The 16,971-nt window shown below is 50.6% G+C and overlaps 4 protein-coding genes and 1 non-coding gene across 5 annotated transcripts; 3 read left to right on the top strand and 2 right to left on the bottom strand.

Moving 5' to 3' along the window:
* Positions 1-2,203: 2,203 nt before the first annotated feature.
* Positions 2,204-2,895, top strand: SMAC4_01670 (uncharacterized protein; the record flags this gene model as incomplete). The annotated part of the gene is made up of 2 exons (XM_003348598.1): positions 2,204-2,306; positions 2,576-2,895. 2 exons carry the CDS (start codon positions 2,204-2,206, stop codon positions 2,893-2,895), a joined length of 423 nt encoding a protein of 140 aa, XP_003348646.1.
* Positions 2,896-3,099: 204 nt separating this feature from the next.
* On the top strand, positions 3,100-3,489 carry SMAC4_01669 (uncharacterized protein; the record flags this gene model as incomplete). The annotated part of the gene is made up of 1 exon (XM_003348597.1): positions 3,100-3,489. One exon carries the CDS (start codon positions 3,100-3,102, stop codon positions 3,487-3,489), a length of 390 nt encoding a protein of 129 aa, XP_003348645.1.
* Positions 3,490-4,440: 951 nt separating this feature from the next.
* On the bottom strand, positions 4,441-7,601 carry SMAC4_01668 (uncharacterized protein; the record flags this gene model as incomplete). Its single annotated transcript, XM_003348596.2, has 4 exons — positions 4,441-4,586; positions 4,698-6,708; positions 6,767-6,991; positions 7,319-7,601. The coding sequence occupies 4 exons, from the start codon at positions 7,599-7,601 to the stop codon at positions 4,505-4,507; spliced, it is 2,601 nt and encodes an 866-aa protein (XP_003348644.1). The 3' UTR covers positions 4,441-4,504.
* An 803-nt stretch (positions 7,602-8,404) lies between these two features.
* Positions 8,405-8,863, bottom strand: SMAC4_01667 (uncharacterized protein; the record flags this gene model as incomplete). Its single annotated transcript, XM_003348595.1, has 1 exon — positions 8,405-8,863. One exon carries the CDS (start codon positions 8,861-8,863, stop codon positions 8,405-8,407), a length of 459 nt encoding a protein of 152 aa, XP_003348643.1.
* Positions 8,864-9,894: 1,031 nt separating this feature from the next.
* On the top strand, positions 9,895-9,986 carry SMAC4_13453. The gene is made up of 2 exons: positions 9,895-9,930; positions 9,952-9,986. It is a non-coding gene; the product is annotated as a tRNA-Glu (tRNA).
* Positions 9,987-16,971: the final 6,985 nt, after the last annotated feature.

The following is a 16,971-nucleotide window of genomic DNA, read 5'->3' as shown; positions in this document are numbered from 1 at the left end:
TCGAAGTTGCAAAGGGCGGCGGTGATGTAAACTATGCCGGGTGCCGCAGAGAATGACACTGACGGGAAGCGTGTCAGAGCAGAAACATGGTGCAGTGATGGAAGAAGTGAGAGTGGAGGAAACGGTCTGGCAAGAGATAGGCGAAGAGGGTTGAAGGTTGAAATGGATAAGGAGCGGCAACTGCAGCCTTGCAGGGGAGAACGGTTTGGTGGGTGGGACTGAGCACAAGCCCAGTTCGTCAAATGAGCGGAGACGATCCACTGTGCCTGCCAAGGCTATATGCTTGGCGTGGAGGATTTGCACCATGGCTGGGATACTCCTTGCTGATTGGTGAGCCGCGTTCCGAACGACATGCCTCGATCCATTTCTATCGGATACCAACCGCCAAGGTACGTACCGCATAAACTCAGGCATGTCTTGTGCGAGACACAAGACGACGAAATGAAGGAATCAATAATGAGTTGTATTGAGTTCGGCCTGGGCTGGCAGCGAACTACGATAAGTTTTACAAGGTAGCTTCCAGCGGCTCGTGTGATACTATTGCCTCAAGTTCAAGAGCGGCAACAGCTGCTGGAGCATCTACTCGAGCGCTGGTATCACGTTTGAGCAGTTCAGGAAGTACAATACCCGGGTTGATGCCAACTGCAGCAACTTGTGGCGGGTATATTATGTCTGCATTGGTGTCTAAGAGCTTCGCTTCAAGTGGTTGAGATGATTGGCATGGTTTAAGAGAACGGGGGAAGAAAGAGGTTAAGGAGAAAAGCTGGAAGAATGAACCTGGGGGGGTTGAGTTGTTGGATGGAGAGATCTGAGGCTCAGTGGAGTGATCTGAGGAGAGATCAAAGTCCTCTTGCTTAATCCTAATGTCTTTTTGTATCCTCTTTTTGAGCCGTTTGCTTTTGTTTTTGTTCCTTGAAGTTGCCGCCAGCTCAAGCGCATAACGTTCATGTCTGGTTCCGGCAATAACCGCCCCCAAAAATTTGCCAGCGTGAGTGTACGGTGTTTGGTTTCTGTTTTGCTGTTCGCTGTTTTCGACGACGCCGAAGTCCAAGTTGATGTTTTAGCGCGTTGTTTGCTTTCGTTGTGTTGGTGTTGGTACTAGGAAGCGCCGCCAAGTTGTAGCTTTTATGTTGGATGTCCTGACACACTACCATAAGCTCGATCCGTCCTCCCTTGGTTGGATAGTTGGCCATCCTGCTTGCCTGTTTGGGACTGTGGTGGATCTCTTCTGTTTCGAAGATTTGTATCACTCATACTGCCCATTCTCGAATTACTATACCTCCATCTGTTGCTTTTTTGTAAAGTGGGCAACAGCGCTGCGGTGAATTTCGGTTCACAAGACCAAGACGCTGGTGTCGGTTGTAGAAGGGCTCTTTGACCGTTGCGGGCTTTTTTTTCTTCTTTTTTTTTCGTAATTAACGCTTGTTAGCTGATGTAATCTGGAGGATTTAATTCGGTCCATTCTTGGGCGCTTGCTGCAGTTGCTTGGGCTGTTGGCACAGAGATTTTGAGGGTGTTTTCCTACGCCGCTCTGGCGTTGGGACAGTCTTCTTTGTTAATATGTCGCTCCGACATTTTTCCTTCAATGTTTGAATGTTATACTCGTTTTCTTTCTTTCGCTCAGATCAGGAGGTCGATGTTGGCCTCAGATTCGGCATCTATGGTGAGTGTCCTCTTGGTGCGAGCGCTCGTCCCATTTGGTGAGTAGAGTGAAATGCGTTAGGTTGGCCATGTTCATCTTAATCCTTCGGCTGATCATATCCCTCTTCCCTCCTTTGTCGAATATCTGATGTTGGCCGTAAGTTGCCATTGTTCGCGACGCTGTTCGTTTCTGATGAGGTTGAGAATTTGGTAATTTCATCCATGCCACTCATCATCTTTGGTTGGCAATGGTATTGTGGCCACCTTCGTCGGCGCTCGACGTCCTTTGTGATAGAGTGCACGTGTCTAGCAACATCACATGTTGGTTGAATGACGGACTGACTCGGCCGGGACGAGGGAAGAAGCAATTTTAGATATAAAAACGAGGGACCAATGTCTCGAAGAAGATGATTTGATGTTGCCATCATCAGCAACTTGTTCATTTCAGCACTGCACAGCTCAACTTTTCACTGTTCCCATCACCAGAGTTACCAACAGCGACTCACATTCTCAACAACAAGAATCACCCTGACAGCACCTTTACAAAAATACTACCTAAACCATGTCCCAGCAAAATCCCTCTACTCCCATCTACCCCCTCGGCGTCTTCCCCGAAAAAACTCAGGAGTTCTTTGTACAAGCAACCAAGGCCTCTGATTTGGAGGGTGCTGTTAAAAGCAAGCTTAAACAAGCCCATGAGTAGTTCACAACTTGGTTGAAGGGAAATGGTGTGAACATAAAAATGATGGCCGATAATGTTGAGCAGGCTAAAAAAGACTGGAAAGTGGTCCCCGATAATCATGATGGATATCTAGGGCTGTTCATGAGGTTTAGAAAGATGTGGCCTAACATTCATCTGAGTAAGTCTCATTACCACTCAGATACGAGAAGAAAATGACACAACAAATAGGTAGCTGACACTGGAGGGGTTTAGTTGAACAGGCTATGGTCAAAGACGCACAAACTCCGGTCTATCCTCCTCGTCTTGCCAGCCTCTTCGGTAAGATGAAAAACAAAGACATGCAAAAATACGCCGAGTGGTGGGCCAAGATGCAAGACAAGGACAAAAACGGCCCGCCGGTGCCCGCATCCACCGTTGAAAAAGCTGCTGAGCAGATTCACACTGCTACTGACGCTATCATATACTCTTGGGATACGGATCTTGCGCCTGATTGGACGAAGAAGGAAGTAGAGGCGCGACCTTTGAGCGGCATTAGTGAGTGTGATGGTAGTGGAGATCAAAAGGTGGACTGATTCGAGACCATTATCTTTCTCATCGTACCTTCCATGCTACGAAAGTAGTAGGTACCTGGATGCATCGTTTGAATCAGTGGGAAGAGAGACTTGCGGGAAAGTCTATGGGAATATGAGGTTATCGCGGGATTTTCGCTCTTTTAGTTCAGCATTGACCTACCTACCCACCAACCCCCCTCTTTAAGACATAAAAACATTCCAATCATGTCTCAATCGCATCCACACAAAACCCCTTCCATCGCAACCACGTCATCCTTCCCCCAGCCGCATCCTCAACCTCCTCAACCTCCTCGCCCTCAACCTCCCCAAAACCCCTCCACCCTAATCTACCCCCTCTTCATCTTCCTCTTCGAAACCGAGCAATTTTTGCTAAAAGCACTCCGGAGTTACCGCCTGGGTACAGGTAATTTGGATCCCCTAGCCCACGAAAAGCTCGATTCCGCCTTTACCAAGTTCAAAGGATGGGCAACAAGCAACGTCGACCACCTCAAGTGCCTGGCTGAGGATATAGAGAACAGCAGCGAGTCGGGGATGCACCAGCCGAGGAATTACAAGGCTTACCAGATGCTGTTTTGGCGGTTTAAAGGGTTGTGACCTAATGTTTATTTAGGTATGTATGTACACTAGTAGGTACCTTGCGTGCCTGTAGGTTGAAAGTTAACTGAAAGTTTTAGTAAATGGGTGTTGTGAACGTGAGGGGAGAAAGGTTGTGATAAGCATGGATGAATGGATGGATGAATGGCTAACGGTAGCCTGCACGACTGGTAAAACATATAGTCCAAAAAAAGTTAGCAGAACGCCAACGAGCAAGAGCTTCCCAGGGGCAACAAACACCAGGGGCAGTTATACCGGAGTATTATACTCCTCAACGCGATGAAATCCTCACGCTCTTCAAGAAATTCAAAAGCCCAGTTATGATTCCCTTTGCCAACTGGTGGGCGGAGCTACAAGACAAGGAAGAAGGCCCGCTGTTGCCTGCGCGAAGCTTTAACCAGGCTATAGATCAGATCCTGTCATCTATTAAGGGCCTTGTACATGTTTAGGATACGAATATTGCGCCAACTTTGGTACCGGAGTCGGAGAAGGAGGCGGTGCCGCGAGAGGCGAGTGGTAGTGAGTGGGGTGGGAGCGAGTGAGTAGACCCAAAGGAAATAAAGGCTGAAGAGTGTTTCTCGACTCCTTTGCAGAAAAAATGACAAGCTTGGTGTGGGTGTTCAGGCGCAAAGTAAACAGAAGTAATTCGCTAGTGCCCTAATGATACCTACCTGTACCTAGCTACATTGTTCTTGTGAGTAACGCATGTTAAACGAGCATGTTTGGCGATGATGTGAGTCAGTAGTACATCTGAACCACAACAACGAGCGGCATGGGCAGGAAGGAGAACCAACACACTGACTCACCAGTACAGGTTGAACATGATTTCAAGTCTTGCGAACCATCACAGATGTGTAAAAACGCTGATCGTTGCAAGTATTACGCTAGTCCTGCTCAAAACAAAGTTGGCAGTTATCCAAATCCCGTAACATATGTGACCTCGGGAACGCTTTCAAATCCAAGCGTGGATGTGAGTAAAAGGAAATATGTACTCGTGCTCCCAAATGTGTCCTCGTTACTCCTCCTCATCGTCAGTGTCCGGAGTCAGTTTCGGGGGAGAGCCAGCTTCAAGTTCCACCGTCTCGAGTCTACTGTCGCTATCCGGACAAGAAACCTCTTCTTCATCGAAGATAATCCGCTTGACTTTGCCCTTTCAGTCTACATTCTCACCATAAGTGGTTCCAGAAAAAGAAGGAGTGTTTACAAACGTTCTCGCGTCATCGTCTTCCTCATATAGCGTTGTCCTATCCTCTCCATCGCTATACACCTTCCCAAATTTCGGAGACTCCGAAGGCCCACCAACCTCTCCGCGCCTCTTGACTTTCGACGTATCATCCGCGGGTGGGGGGGTACGCTTTTTAGCTTTACCGCGAGCATTTGGAGACGGAGGGGACCCAATTACAGCAGCAGACGATAAAGTTGCAGAAGCGAGTGCATGGTCCACAAGAGACAAAGGAGCCACATTCAACGGAGCATCAGCTTCTCCCTCAGTACTCGGCCACACATCGTCCTCCTCATCATTCAGCATCTTGAATCTCGGAGACTCCGAAGGCTGACCCACTTGTCCGCGCCTCTTGACCTCCATGGGCTCCTGCGTATATACTGAGGAGCGCCTTTTCGCCTTTGAGGCCAGAGAGATGTCGTGGGTTGGGAACATTTCATCGTGTTCCTCCGACCTTGAGGACTCGGCGAACCTTGATCTTGGAGGCATCAGAGCCTCGGGAGATTTTTGGAATCTAATGTTCCGAGATACCCCAGCGGGCTTAGGGGTTTCAGCCACCTTTGATGCTTTAGCGGGCATTAGGGATTTAGCGGGATGCATGACCTCGAGAGACGGGAAGATCTCAGCGGGCTCCAAAAGTCCGGCCGACTTTGGGGCCTGTACAGCAACGGCATCCACAACTTTGGCTTTTTTCCTCAGCTCCTGAACCCCCTGCGTGAGTGAATCGATCGTATGATCTAAGATCCTTTCGAACTCTGACCTTGCCAGCTCCAGGGCATCAATAGTGCTCCGGAAGTCGGTCCGGTGCGCGCCGAACTCGGCAGGCGTGTTCTGAGTGTTGGGAGATTGAAGCGGTTTTTGGTAACTTGCAAACCCAACGGGCCTCCTGAACCCCTCCACGGATTTCAGACTTTCGGGAAGCTTTGTGAATTCAACAGGCTTTCGCGACTCGGCAATCTTTGGGAATCTGGGTAACTTCTGTGTGGCTCCCGAGTACTTTAAATATTGGACAGACATTGCCTGTTCAGTAATTTTCCCCAACTTAGCGGTCTTTGAGGACTCCACAATCGCTGGGGATCTCGGGGACGCCAAAGATTGGAGAGACTCCAAGCCTCTTTCGGGAGCCTCTGCCAATTTAGCGGACGAATTGGGGACGATAACAGAAGCCTCTGCCGGTTCATCGGATACATCCGGGACAATGATAGAGACTTCCACGGGTTCCAGATCAACGGACGCATCGATGACGGTGATGGCGGCAGCAAACGAACTGATGGATTCGGCAATTGTTGGAGACTCGGCGGGCAGAGGTGATCTCCCGCGAGGGAGGGGAGATCGATGGGGTTGAAAGAGTCCAGGGAGGTTGGTAACTCCGGCGGGCTTCGAAAGAGGTGTGCGGTTATAGATGGCCCTAGCGGTACTGCTCTGGTTCAACTCCTCTCTGACCTTTGCAACTTGGCGCAGCTTCAAGATTGTAGCAGGCTGAGACACGTCGAGATTTTGACGCGAAATCCCCATTCGTGAAGCTGCCCTGAGCCATATTGGCCTTTTCATCATTTTTTCCGCAGGGTCGGCCTTCGTTGTTCTTGTGTTGACCACTTCGAGATATTCCTCCTTGCTCATTTGGCCTAACGTCTCAACACGTGGTATTAAAAGGAGTTGCGGAGCGTTTACAAATTCCGATATACCATCCACTGTCTTGAAAGTGAGGTTCTCTGCATACGGATACCGCGGGCATGCTTTCTCCTTCCCTTTCCGAGAGTGCGCATTCCCGCGACGGAGTTCTAACAGCTTCTTGAGTTGTGGGTCTACGTAGTAGTCTTCGCTCAAATCTTGAAGTTCTTGCTCGCTGAGGTGTTTCAGTGATTCTGCTGCTGCGTGGAATATCCGGTCATCGATCTTTGAATCGGAGAGCTCATCAGTGGACTCGTCAATGGACTCGTCGGCTGGCTTGTCGGCTGGCTTGTCGGTAGACTTTTCGACGGGATGCTCAGTACACTCTTTGATAGGGTTGTCAGTACACTCTTAGAAGGCACCAAGACCAAGACACGAACATACCTGCTTGGTGCTGCGATACCAAGGGCTTCATGAGCTCTTCCATGGGCATGTCGGTGGACTCTCTAGCGGTTTTGTCTGTGGACTCTTCAATTGGCTTGTCGACAGAATCTTTGGCGGGCTTGTCTTTCAACTCATCAGTGGACTTGTTGTCGGTAGAGTCTTCGCTGTCGAGAGAGTCTTCACTGTCGGAGGAACCTGGTTCCCACAAAATCCAGTCGGCCATTTCTGGTTGTTTGCGTAGCGCTTTGGAGACGAGGAAGGCGAGTGGTCCGATCCCCCCTCCAAAGTCCCAATATATAATATCGTAGAGCAGCCGGTATAGCCTTCTCAGGCAGTCTTGCAGTGCCTGGGACTATCCAGGCAGGTCTGAAGTCTGTTGAGCACGGGAATGTTAAACAGTCTACTTGGTTTCGCCCAGTATTTCCTGGTGGCAGAGGAAACACGGAAGTTCATTACGTACCGTCCCTCTCGTGGCGATCAATCCATGTGCTAGCGCGATGTCAATGTCCGGCTGCTAGAATAGACATGTTGTAGTGTCAGAAAGCCTCTTACCTGCATTGATCTCGCCCATAACCAGTGCTAAAAGGGTCCCGACATCATGTTCTTGATCCGGATCCTCCCAGGTCACGCCCCAACCTTCGTCCTCGTCGTCATTATTATCTTCCGGATTAAGCTCTTGTCGATGAAAGGCCTTGACCCAGCTGATAAAAACCTGGTTGGCATCCTCGACAGCGTAGAATCTAAAGCCGGATTGTATCATGAGCTCACACAGGGTTCCCAGTCTGTGAGCGGTGCGAGTGACGTTTTGGGGCGAAGCGAATATAGGGCCCGACATCTTGAAAGTGATGCAAATCCGTCGTTGACACAACGGAAAAGGATGATAAGGTGTGGTGTGAACGAAAGAATATCGAGCTAGAGTGTGGAGATGATAGGGAGAAGAAAGAAAGCAAAACCGAAAACAGCCCGCCCGAACGGATGGAAATGACTGGTGGTCCACTCTGTCTGTTGCAGACCGAATTCTTTCCGCTTGCCTATGGTAGGTAGGTACCTTTCGGCACCCATGGCGTGATCGCAACTGCACATGTGTTCACCCTTCAAAATTAGGTATTCTTTCCTCGCGAAAGAACGCTCAGCTTGGTCAGGGAAGTACCTTCCCTTTGGGAAATCAAATCACGACGCAAAAACAAATGAACGCAAAGGAGTCCCTCAGCATGCTTCTGACAACTGGATGGTACAGACAACAGATGGCATGCATACCTAGGCAGGGATATCCGCCCTGGCCTTTCTTTCACGCTCAAGGAAAAAAGCCCACCTGGTTCTTTCCCCAGTCCCGTTCTGACCTATGATCATGTAGAGGTGCCCGAAGTGGTTGTAAAGATGAACCGAAAACGGACAGCCCAACACGGCTCGCCTTGACTCTGTGAAGACCGTTTGACAATGATGATGGGGATTCCAAAAGACTGAAGACACCTTTCGCTTCATGAACTGCTTGAACTTGGTTTCGAAGGCATGATCAGGACGTTTGAATATGCATGAAAGTATGCTGGAGGTGTGTGTGCTGATCGTGACGTATCCGGTCTATTCTCAAGACCACTCGACGACCCTGGAGATGACCAAGGTGACTTGCCAGAATGGAACCTATGCATGAGCTGACTCCTCCCTGTACCGCGGACTAATCTCCCAAAGTTTTTCAATGACTCTTGGATCGAGGTGGAAAGCACCAGAGTCGTCGTCCCCTTCCTGGACCCCGTTGTTTGCGCCATCTGTGCCAGCTCGCCTCTCCCGGGCCTCCCGAATCCTCCGATCATAGATCTCGTCAATCTCACGGGCAGTGTACCACCGACCGGTCTTCATGTTGAGTAGCCGAATGTCTTCGCGGGAGCGCAAGTTTGCAACGAGATGGGCCGCGAAAAACCATGAGCCCAAGGTAAACGCGCCCCGGAGGCAGCAGAGGTGGGCTTCCTTGAGGTTGGGAAATGACCTGAAAATCCAATGAATTCTGAAGCTTTTAAAGAAAGTCCCCGCAAACTTGATCCTCGTAACTGATTCGGCAACCGGTACAAAGTTCGCTATGTCGTCAATTCTGAGTTCAAGCATGTCGATATCGAGGTTCAGCCAGACGTAACGCCGCTCGCTGCCTTCGGGACATCTTCAGCCTCAGATAAGCACTTTTGGTATAAGCCGAGGGAGCGAGCCTCGCGGCATGTCTGCAGCGGTGCTGGTACCGGCGTTTTCGACACGATATGTTTGGAGTCATATCATTTTATGTCCCTATCAGGCCACCTATGGCGATCTGGGTAGGGACCTCTGTCTCTGTGTACCTCGGCAACCCGAGGCTCGAAGGGGGTACTCGTCGGGGCTTGAAGCGACTGGCTTCCCCCCTGAGGCACAACCTGGACACTAGGAAACGTGACACGGCGATACTTGATGTGGGTATGAACCTCAACCACCCGAGGCTCAACCGTCATATTCCAGACGTGAACACGGAGCTCCCAAGGGAGAAAAGGAAAGAGGTGGAAGGTGGTGGCCATGACATATATCTGAGTAAGCGGACTGGTTAGTAATTCGGGAGGAAACATAAATGTGTAGTCCAGTGAAAGAAAAATGGTGTTTGACGGTGCCGTTACATTCCACCGACAGCGTACCGGAATAACCTGCAAGCTACCATAAACCACTCCGAACCTCAACATCAACGCCGTCCTGGCTACTCCTTGTGGTGGCAATTACAGCTTTCAGCACGCTTACGCACCTCAGCTAAAAGAATTGGGTGATGTGCGCCCCGCGGTGTTTTCGGACGTTGTCTGTGAGGATGGAAGAACCAAACCGAGGCAGACTGGTCAAGGCGGGGTAATTACATTACCCGGTAATGTACAAGGTTGCATTGGCGCTACACTGCTCGTGGTCTGGTAGTCTTCCTCACAAAGATGCTGGGATTGTGCGATGGTCAAATTCTTCTAGATTTGCAGGTTTTGCACAATGTTGTTTTACGAATGCTTGTTGTCGGTATTCGAGCATCATGGCGATGCAAAGCGGGTAGAAGTGGACGGTCCCTTAAGTGGGGCTGGTCTTCCTTGATAATGGGTACTGCGGAGCCACCTTTCCATAAAAATCGGACCATATCAGTTCAATCGGGTATGGTGTAGCGGTAACATCGTTGACTCTCACTTCTTAGGAGTGACTGCTCTCTCAACAGCCCCGGGTTCGACTCCCGGTATCCGAGTCTCAATATCTTTTTGATCATTCTTTGATCTTCTGTTTTCTTTTTTCTTGTAATCAATTGGAACCCTCAAGCCAACAACAACCTGAAGACATGCTGTTTGTTTTTTTTCCTCGAGTTGTTCGCCACTTCCCACTGTCTTGAAAGTCCTAGGCAACAGGGGAGGAACTGCCCATGTGCAAGCATGCCCAACAAGCAGACTACACGGCATCACCCGTGAGGCTCAGAGACACGCATAGCTTGTGTAGCAGGAAGTTTTCCTATGTGTAACCAGTATGGGTAACCCGGCTGCAGACAAAGGCGGCATAGGCGGCTCACAAGGCTTCTTTCCCTTGCTTGTAGCTTCCACAGTTGGTCGGAGTTGTCCGTGGTAAGATCGGGAGTGAAAAGTAAAGAGTTTGGTTTCAGGTTGAGTGTAGAAAAGGAGGCCCAGAGGCCTCAGACAGAAAACAGCGTTGTGGTGGCATCCAACCACGAGTGTCATAACAGGGAGGAGGTGCTGGAGTTACGCGATAGGCCGCTACTCTCGTCATCCTGAGGGCACGAGGAGGGGATGGAGAGACATCAGGTCTTGTAGCTATTCGAGAAGACATGATTCGTCAAGACCTATCGGTGAGCTGGGGAATGTTGAGGTCCACGATGACATGCTCGATGTTCCTTCAACTTGGAGAAGTCGGATGAAGGGTCACTTCAGAATATGGCGTTGAACTTTGGGTTGCCACGCCTAACACGGGCGGAACGTCGAGTATCGGAGCATCAACCGAGTCGTAGGCTCCCATCCTTTAGGGACTGGGCTTGTTGTGCATGCTTTGACCCCACAAATATGGGAAACTGCCAGTGGGGACGCGCTGTTGAGGCTATTCCATATAAGGTCTAGCTACCGTCTTGCTTTCTCTTCAACGGTTCGGTTGGGATCCTGGTTGTTGATCACACGGAAGTTGGCAGTTGGGTCGGGAACGCCGTCACCTTCTTTCATTTTATTTCGGCTGCATGCTTCTCAGCAGTTCAGCATCCGCATTTCAACCAGCAGAGAGGCAAACATGCCTCACCGTACGCACCAGCACGACCCTCGCCGCCTGGGCGCATGTCAACACATTCCAGTGCTCGATGCGCTGCAATGCATCTAGTGTGCATTTGTGTGCGATATCCGGCATCGAGTACCGTCCGTCTGTATCCCTACATCTAAAGGTTCCAGAATGCTCGGCCCGACCTCAGCGACGATTCAGTTGGTTTCCGTGGAGGTTAGCCTGAAGCTCAACAAGGCATGGCGCCCAGCCCCAAGACCCAATTCCCAACACACTGTGATCTTCTGTCACTTTTTCATCTCCTTTTGCAACATGAACCTGACAACCTGACCCCGAAACCTTATTTGGACCTCAGCCAACGAGCGGGACGATACTGGCGACATTGGCGACAGTGGCAACTGAACAACACCAGATTGTCAGCACTAGAAGAGACTCTGGATGGCCACCCCATTTACCCTTGTCAAGCAACTTTGCTTCTCTCCCACACTGTTGTTTGTCCCCTCTTGAGGGCTTTTACAGAAGAGCGAGCCCTTCGTCATCCGAAATTCGAGGTCCTTCGGCATTGCTCGATGAGCTATTACCTACTTTGTGCTCACTGCCTCAAACCCAGTACGACGCCAAGGATCCCCACGAAATACCCACTCATCTCTCTCCGTCCCCTCCTGCTGTGTCTCCAATGGCGTTGTGGGGAGCATCATCAGCTCCCTGGCTCCCGGCTTGTCGGGACCGATCCAAGGTTGGTCGCTCAACGGCGGGGATATACGAGTGGATGATCCGTCTTACCTGAACCACGCTCGGTAAAAGATAGACATGCCTCTAGCATGCCTACCTACCTGGGATATCCATGCTGTCTATATGTTTCACGCTATAGGATGTGGAGACGATGGTCTATTAGTGCTCATCTCTTTGCTAGTACAAACTTCAACGTCACCACTGATATTGAGTTCAGGCAGGTAGGCAGGTACCCATGGTCTCCAAGAGCTCGAAAGACATCAAAGCCTGCAGGCCTGACGATTCCATCAACAAAAGAACAGGTGTGTCTGCTGTGCCTGACGGTCCCTACCTATCTCACCACCAAAACCACATCCGCCAAGCCCCAAACATGTACATGCCGATACCTGAACCACACCTACTATACCAGTATACATCCATATACCTCACCCACTCACAAAGCTACCTTACATACAATCTCGCGTTAACGTTTCGCTACAGCAGACGCAGAAAGACGTTGCTGCAGCGTAGTATCCGCCCACCCACCCACACCCATTCCCATCACAACACCCAACCCTTCCCTCCTTTACATTGCTGTAAGGGAATTGCTTGGCGCGCAGATTGCCAGATTGACACCCTGCCTTACATGCACACCGGTCTAGCGCCCAGCCTTTTTCCACAGCTTCGCCGGGGCTCCAAAAAGTCTGCCTTCCTATTCCGAAAGTCCGAACTGCCTGTCCCACTCCTTAACCACTGTTACTTACGTACGGTACAGTTCATGCATGTCATATATGCTTACAGCAACTGCACGGTACATATAACCAACCTCGTTTTATTAACGGGCAGCGAGTGTACCTAGTGTACCTAGTAAATTGGGAAATAATATCCCAACCGGACTATCCAAGGGACCAGCCTCCGCTGGTCATCATTGGCAATGCAGGTAACAATGGAAAGTTGATATCATATTACGGTCTCACTACGACTGGACCCCGCTTGCCGTCTCCCCGAGCCGGTGGTGGCTTACGCATCTACACCGAGAACTGAGGGGTCCAGGCAGGGTCGGGGCCCGACCATCATGAGACAATGAGGTAATGTCAGGAGGAAAATGAGCAAGTCCAACTATGTGAGGGAATTTGGGTCGGATGCAGAGTGGAATCAGCGATAGAAGGGGAAAGGAGGAATTTGGGAGGAAAGAAAAAAAAGAAGAAAAAAACCGAGAAGAAACGGAACGCTGAATGCATATGCCCGCAGGCATTTCAGGGTCTTTCGGTTTAGATATCCCACTACCTATCAACATTTGACGCCACACACATCCCTCTGTACAGCTACAGCGGCGGCATAACATGGAACCCGGACCAAGGCTGGCTGGGAGTTTCAAGCAACCAAGATATTAGACCCGACGCTTGCACATCCCCAAAACAGGCGGTACTCATTAAATTCCCCATCATCATCAGCCCATATCCAAGCCATCGGGCTCCAAGTGCTGTGTATGCCGTGTGCAGTGCAGTGTAGCCCTTTTGGCCCATGTTTCCATGCCGGCTCCCTTCCCGCCCTTACACAGCCTTGAAAATCCCACCAGTCGGTCGGTCGGTGGGGTCGGTCGGGTCGGTCGGCTATCTGTGTCATACCCCCTTTCCCCTCTCCCCCTTCACTGTCCAACTGTCCGTCTTCTCTCTCTCACGTATGGCAAGATGGATGGATGGATCATACCACCCAACCTGACTCTATAAGCCCAAGGACGGGAAAAGAAGCAAAGTCAAAAAGTTTGATGACCTACCTACCTACCACTAAGGATAAGGTAGTGGCCAACGGACGGCGGCACGGCTTATTCCGCGGGGGGGACGGTTCCGGGAGTTTCCTGGGGGGCTGGAGGGATTCCAGGCCAGGGGAGGTGTGAACTAAAGTGTCAGCACGGCTCGGCTTCTTGAGGTTGTCTCCCAACCAAACGGAAGCCTTTCCCCCATATAAGATAGGTAAGGTAGGTAGGTAATTAGGTAGCGCTTGTGCACAATTTCTTTCACATTGACTGAGTCGAGACCTAACTAGGTCCTCGACCACCTAGGCCGGCGATCTCTTGAGTGAAACACTGCCTTGGTACACTGCTTAAGCTGAGGTGAAAACAGGAAGCTGCGTACACTATAGTGAAGATGACAAGCAAAATGGCCAGTCACTGGATGCAAGGGATAATGCATCCGGAAGACTGGAGAAAAAAACGGGGGTGAGAGGGTGAAAGGATATCGCCCGCGGCCGGGAGCAAGATGGATGGACCTGGCCGGGACATGACATGGGGATTGGGGAGACCAGTCAGTTGTGTACTCAGCCAGCTTTACCACCAGCTCCGTCGACGTTGTCAGAGTGTAGTAAGTATCAAGCCCGCAAGGTAGGTAAGTAGAGGTAAGGTAGCTGAGGTCTTCTTTGTCACTTTTGATTCTTGATAGCTCACTATATGCAGTATATGTAGATGTCATTATCCCAGGCGGACAGTGGACTTTTTTTAAGGAGTGAGTTCAAGGATACCTCCGTAGAGGTAGGTAGGTAGAGATAAAGGTAGAGATAGCTACCTGTGATGACGGACTAAGATGCTTTACTACTACCTTAAGGTATTCTCTGGCCAAACTCCCGTCTTCTTGACTCCGCTTACCTTACATACCTAGAGGTAGCTACCTCTAGTATCCTAATAGGTGGTAAAAAAACGGGTTGACAACCATTATCTGTACCTCTACACTGGTCAGTTTGGAAGGTTGGACACCGAGTAGCAGTCAGTCACGTTGCTGTTTCATCTCTACCTCTACCAGGTATGTCCAGCGCGCGGCGGGAACGGCGCTTCCCATCATATTCATTTCTCAACCCATGTCATTGTCATCCTTTGTGCTACCACATCAGATCCGCCCGCAAAGTTTACTCCGACGCCCTGAGAACGGCATTGCACTGTTTGTAGACCCCGGCCTGTGAGTTCAGTTGGTGATGACTTGCTAGGTCGAACAGGGCAGGCAAGGAAGGTGTCACAGGCTGGACCGTCGGCTCTGTAGATCAACCGTGACCCCGCCACACCAGCCTGAGCTTTAGTTCCAGGAATTTGGACGTTGGCTGTGTGACGTGACAGGAATGAAGAGTGAAGAGCTTGGGTGTCGAGCTTTCGATGTGCACCTCAACTGGAAGTGGTGAGCGCAGCGAGGTCTACGCAGTACTTATCGCCAACAACTTAAACAAAAAGACAGCAAGAATGGTTCCAGCAAGAAATCGAGGGTCCAGGATGTAGTACCTTCCAACTTTACGGTACCTTAACCACAAGTGCCAATCAGCCACTCAACCTAAAGGAGCCAGTCGTACATCAGGGCGCTCACGATAATCGCACGCGGCGGGGGAGGTAAGTGTAATCCGTCCGCCCATCGAGCACTGCACTGCACTGCAGCCAACGAAGACACTCCTTCCACTTCCCATCCGAGTCAGGCAGGCAAAGAAGGAGCAACGATCATGACGGGATGTACTGCCCCCAAACACCCAAATGCCAGCCTGACCTTCACTGTTACGTCAGGCCCACTGGACAGAAGGAAACCTGAACTGATCTACACCCAACACTCCTTCCTCGCTCGGCCATTCAGTGTTCACACCGTCCATCATGGGCACCTCATTTTTCCAACACTGCATGTATCTTACCTCCCACTCTGTTAGTGGCCCAATTTTGCATTATGGTAAAATTGGTCGCTCTACTAACCCCTTTCTAACAGCTTCTTGGGGCGGGTACCTCCCGTCTGCTTCCTAGCAGGTGGTGCTTGACAGGACCGGGCATCTTCCGATGTTCTTCAGTTTCACCACTGGCAACGTGAATAAAGTCCAGGTTGGAAGATGAAACGGAGAGCTCAGGCTGGCGTTGATCCAACTGAAGTTTAGGTACCTCTACTCTAAATGAGCGGCGGCGTTGCGCGCTGATTCTTGCCTGCCCCTGGACGGGACTCCGGCCTTCCAAGGTTCTGACTTCAGGCCGCCGCGTCTACCGCAACATGCTGTGGATAAAGCGTAGAGGTACCTCTAGAGGTAACTGAGGTGCCAATTTGTACAATGAACGCAACCCGACACTGTGCTTTTTCTCAGCCATCTAGCTGTCTACCTCTCGTCTACCTACCTACTTATCCGGCAGGAACTGAAGAGCTACCGTAGCGAGGAGCACATGCACCGCACAAATGAGAGCGAGTGATGACCAGAGCAGCATTTTCCGCACAAGGCAATCACGAAATGACTGCCTCTGCAGTGGCTGCAGAGATGGAAGTTAGAAGGGTTAGAAGATGGAAGTTTTGGCTCACCCCAACTTGACCGACGGATACAAAATCGGCAGCCTCAATTGCAACTAGAGGTAGAGGTGAGATAGGAGTAAACCCTCGAAATTCCCTTTTCTAATCCGTTGGTGGAGAGCTTGTCTCATAGTAAACTCACGACGACAAATGAAGGATGGAATGCAATGATACCTAGGCGGATGTAGCTAAGGTAGCTAAGGCAGCGCGCAATTTCAGTGTGGAAAAGCTGGTTTAAAATACTACCAAGTGATAACGAGAAGAAAATGAATGTAAGGCGAAAGGGAAAACTCAATAGTTTCAGTAAGTACAGCGAATGAAAAGCAAAAATATCCATCATCGGACGGGATTCGGTGTCCGGAATGCCGGTATTCTTCCCCTTGGCTACCAGAAACGAGTCGTCTTGAGGACACCTTCAGAGTGACGGAGGCGCGTGTACGCTCAGCCTTGTCCCAACTGCAGTGCAATAAGGAGCAATACCAGAGAGGGCGAAGCGACACCAACCAACCAACCGGTCGGGATCGTGGCTGGTTAGTGCAGTGAATCAAAGACTAACTGGAAGAAGGGAGCAGTGACCAACACACGCAAGGTAAAAGTGTATATCAACCCGCCTTCACAGCCTCCACACGTGCCGCGAGCATACACCCGTACCGCCACCAGCCCCGGTTTCATGTCCCCTTGCAGTCTGTCTTAGTCGAGCTGAGCAAAAGATAGGTAGCGACGATTCTTTTGGGGGGGGGGGGGGGGGGGGGGGGGGGGGAATCAGACTCCAGACTCCCAAAACGAGTGCCTATCGTGCAGTGCCCTGGGGAAGTTTGCCTCGTCCTTCTTCCCGCCCGGGGATCAATACCAACACCGATACTGCCATGCTCTTCCCGTCTTGGCCCACTGCAGTTCCGCAAACCTGCCCTGCTTAGAACCTTGGACCCCAACAAATCTTCTGCAATCTGTCCGTATCCCATT

Source organism: Sordaria macrospora, chromosome 3 (assembly GCF_033870435.1).
Source record: "Sordaria macrospora chromosome 3, complete sequence".
Taxonomy (NCBI): domain Eukaryota; kingdom Fungi; phylum Ascomycota; class Sordariomycetes; order Sordariales; family Sordariaceae; genus Sordaria; species Sordaria macrospora.
This window is presented reverse-complemented; position numbering and strand designations above follow the sequence as displayed.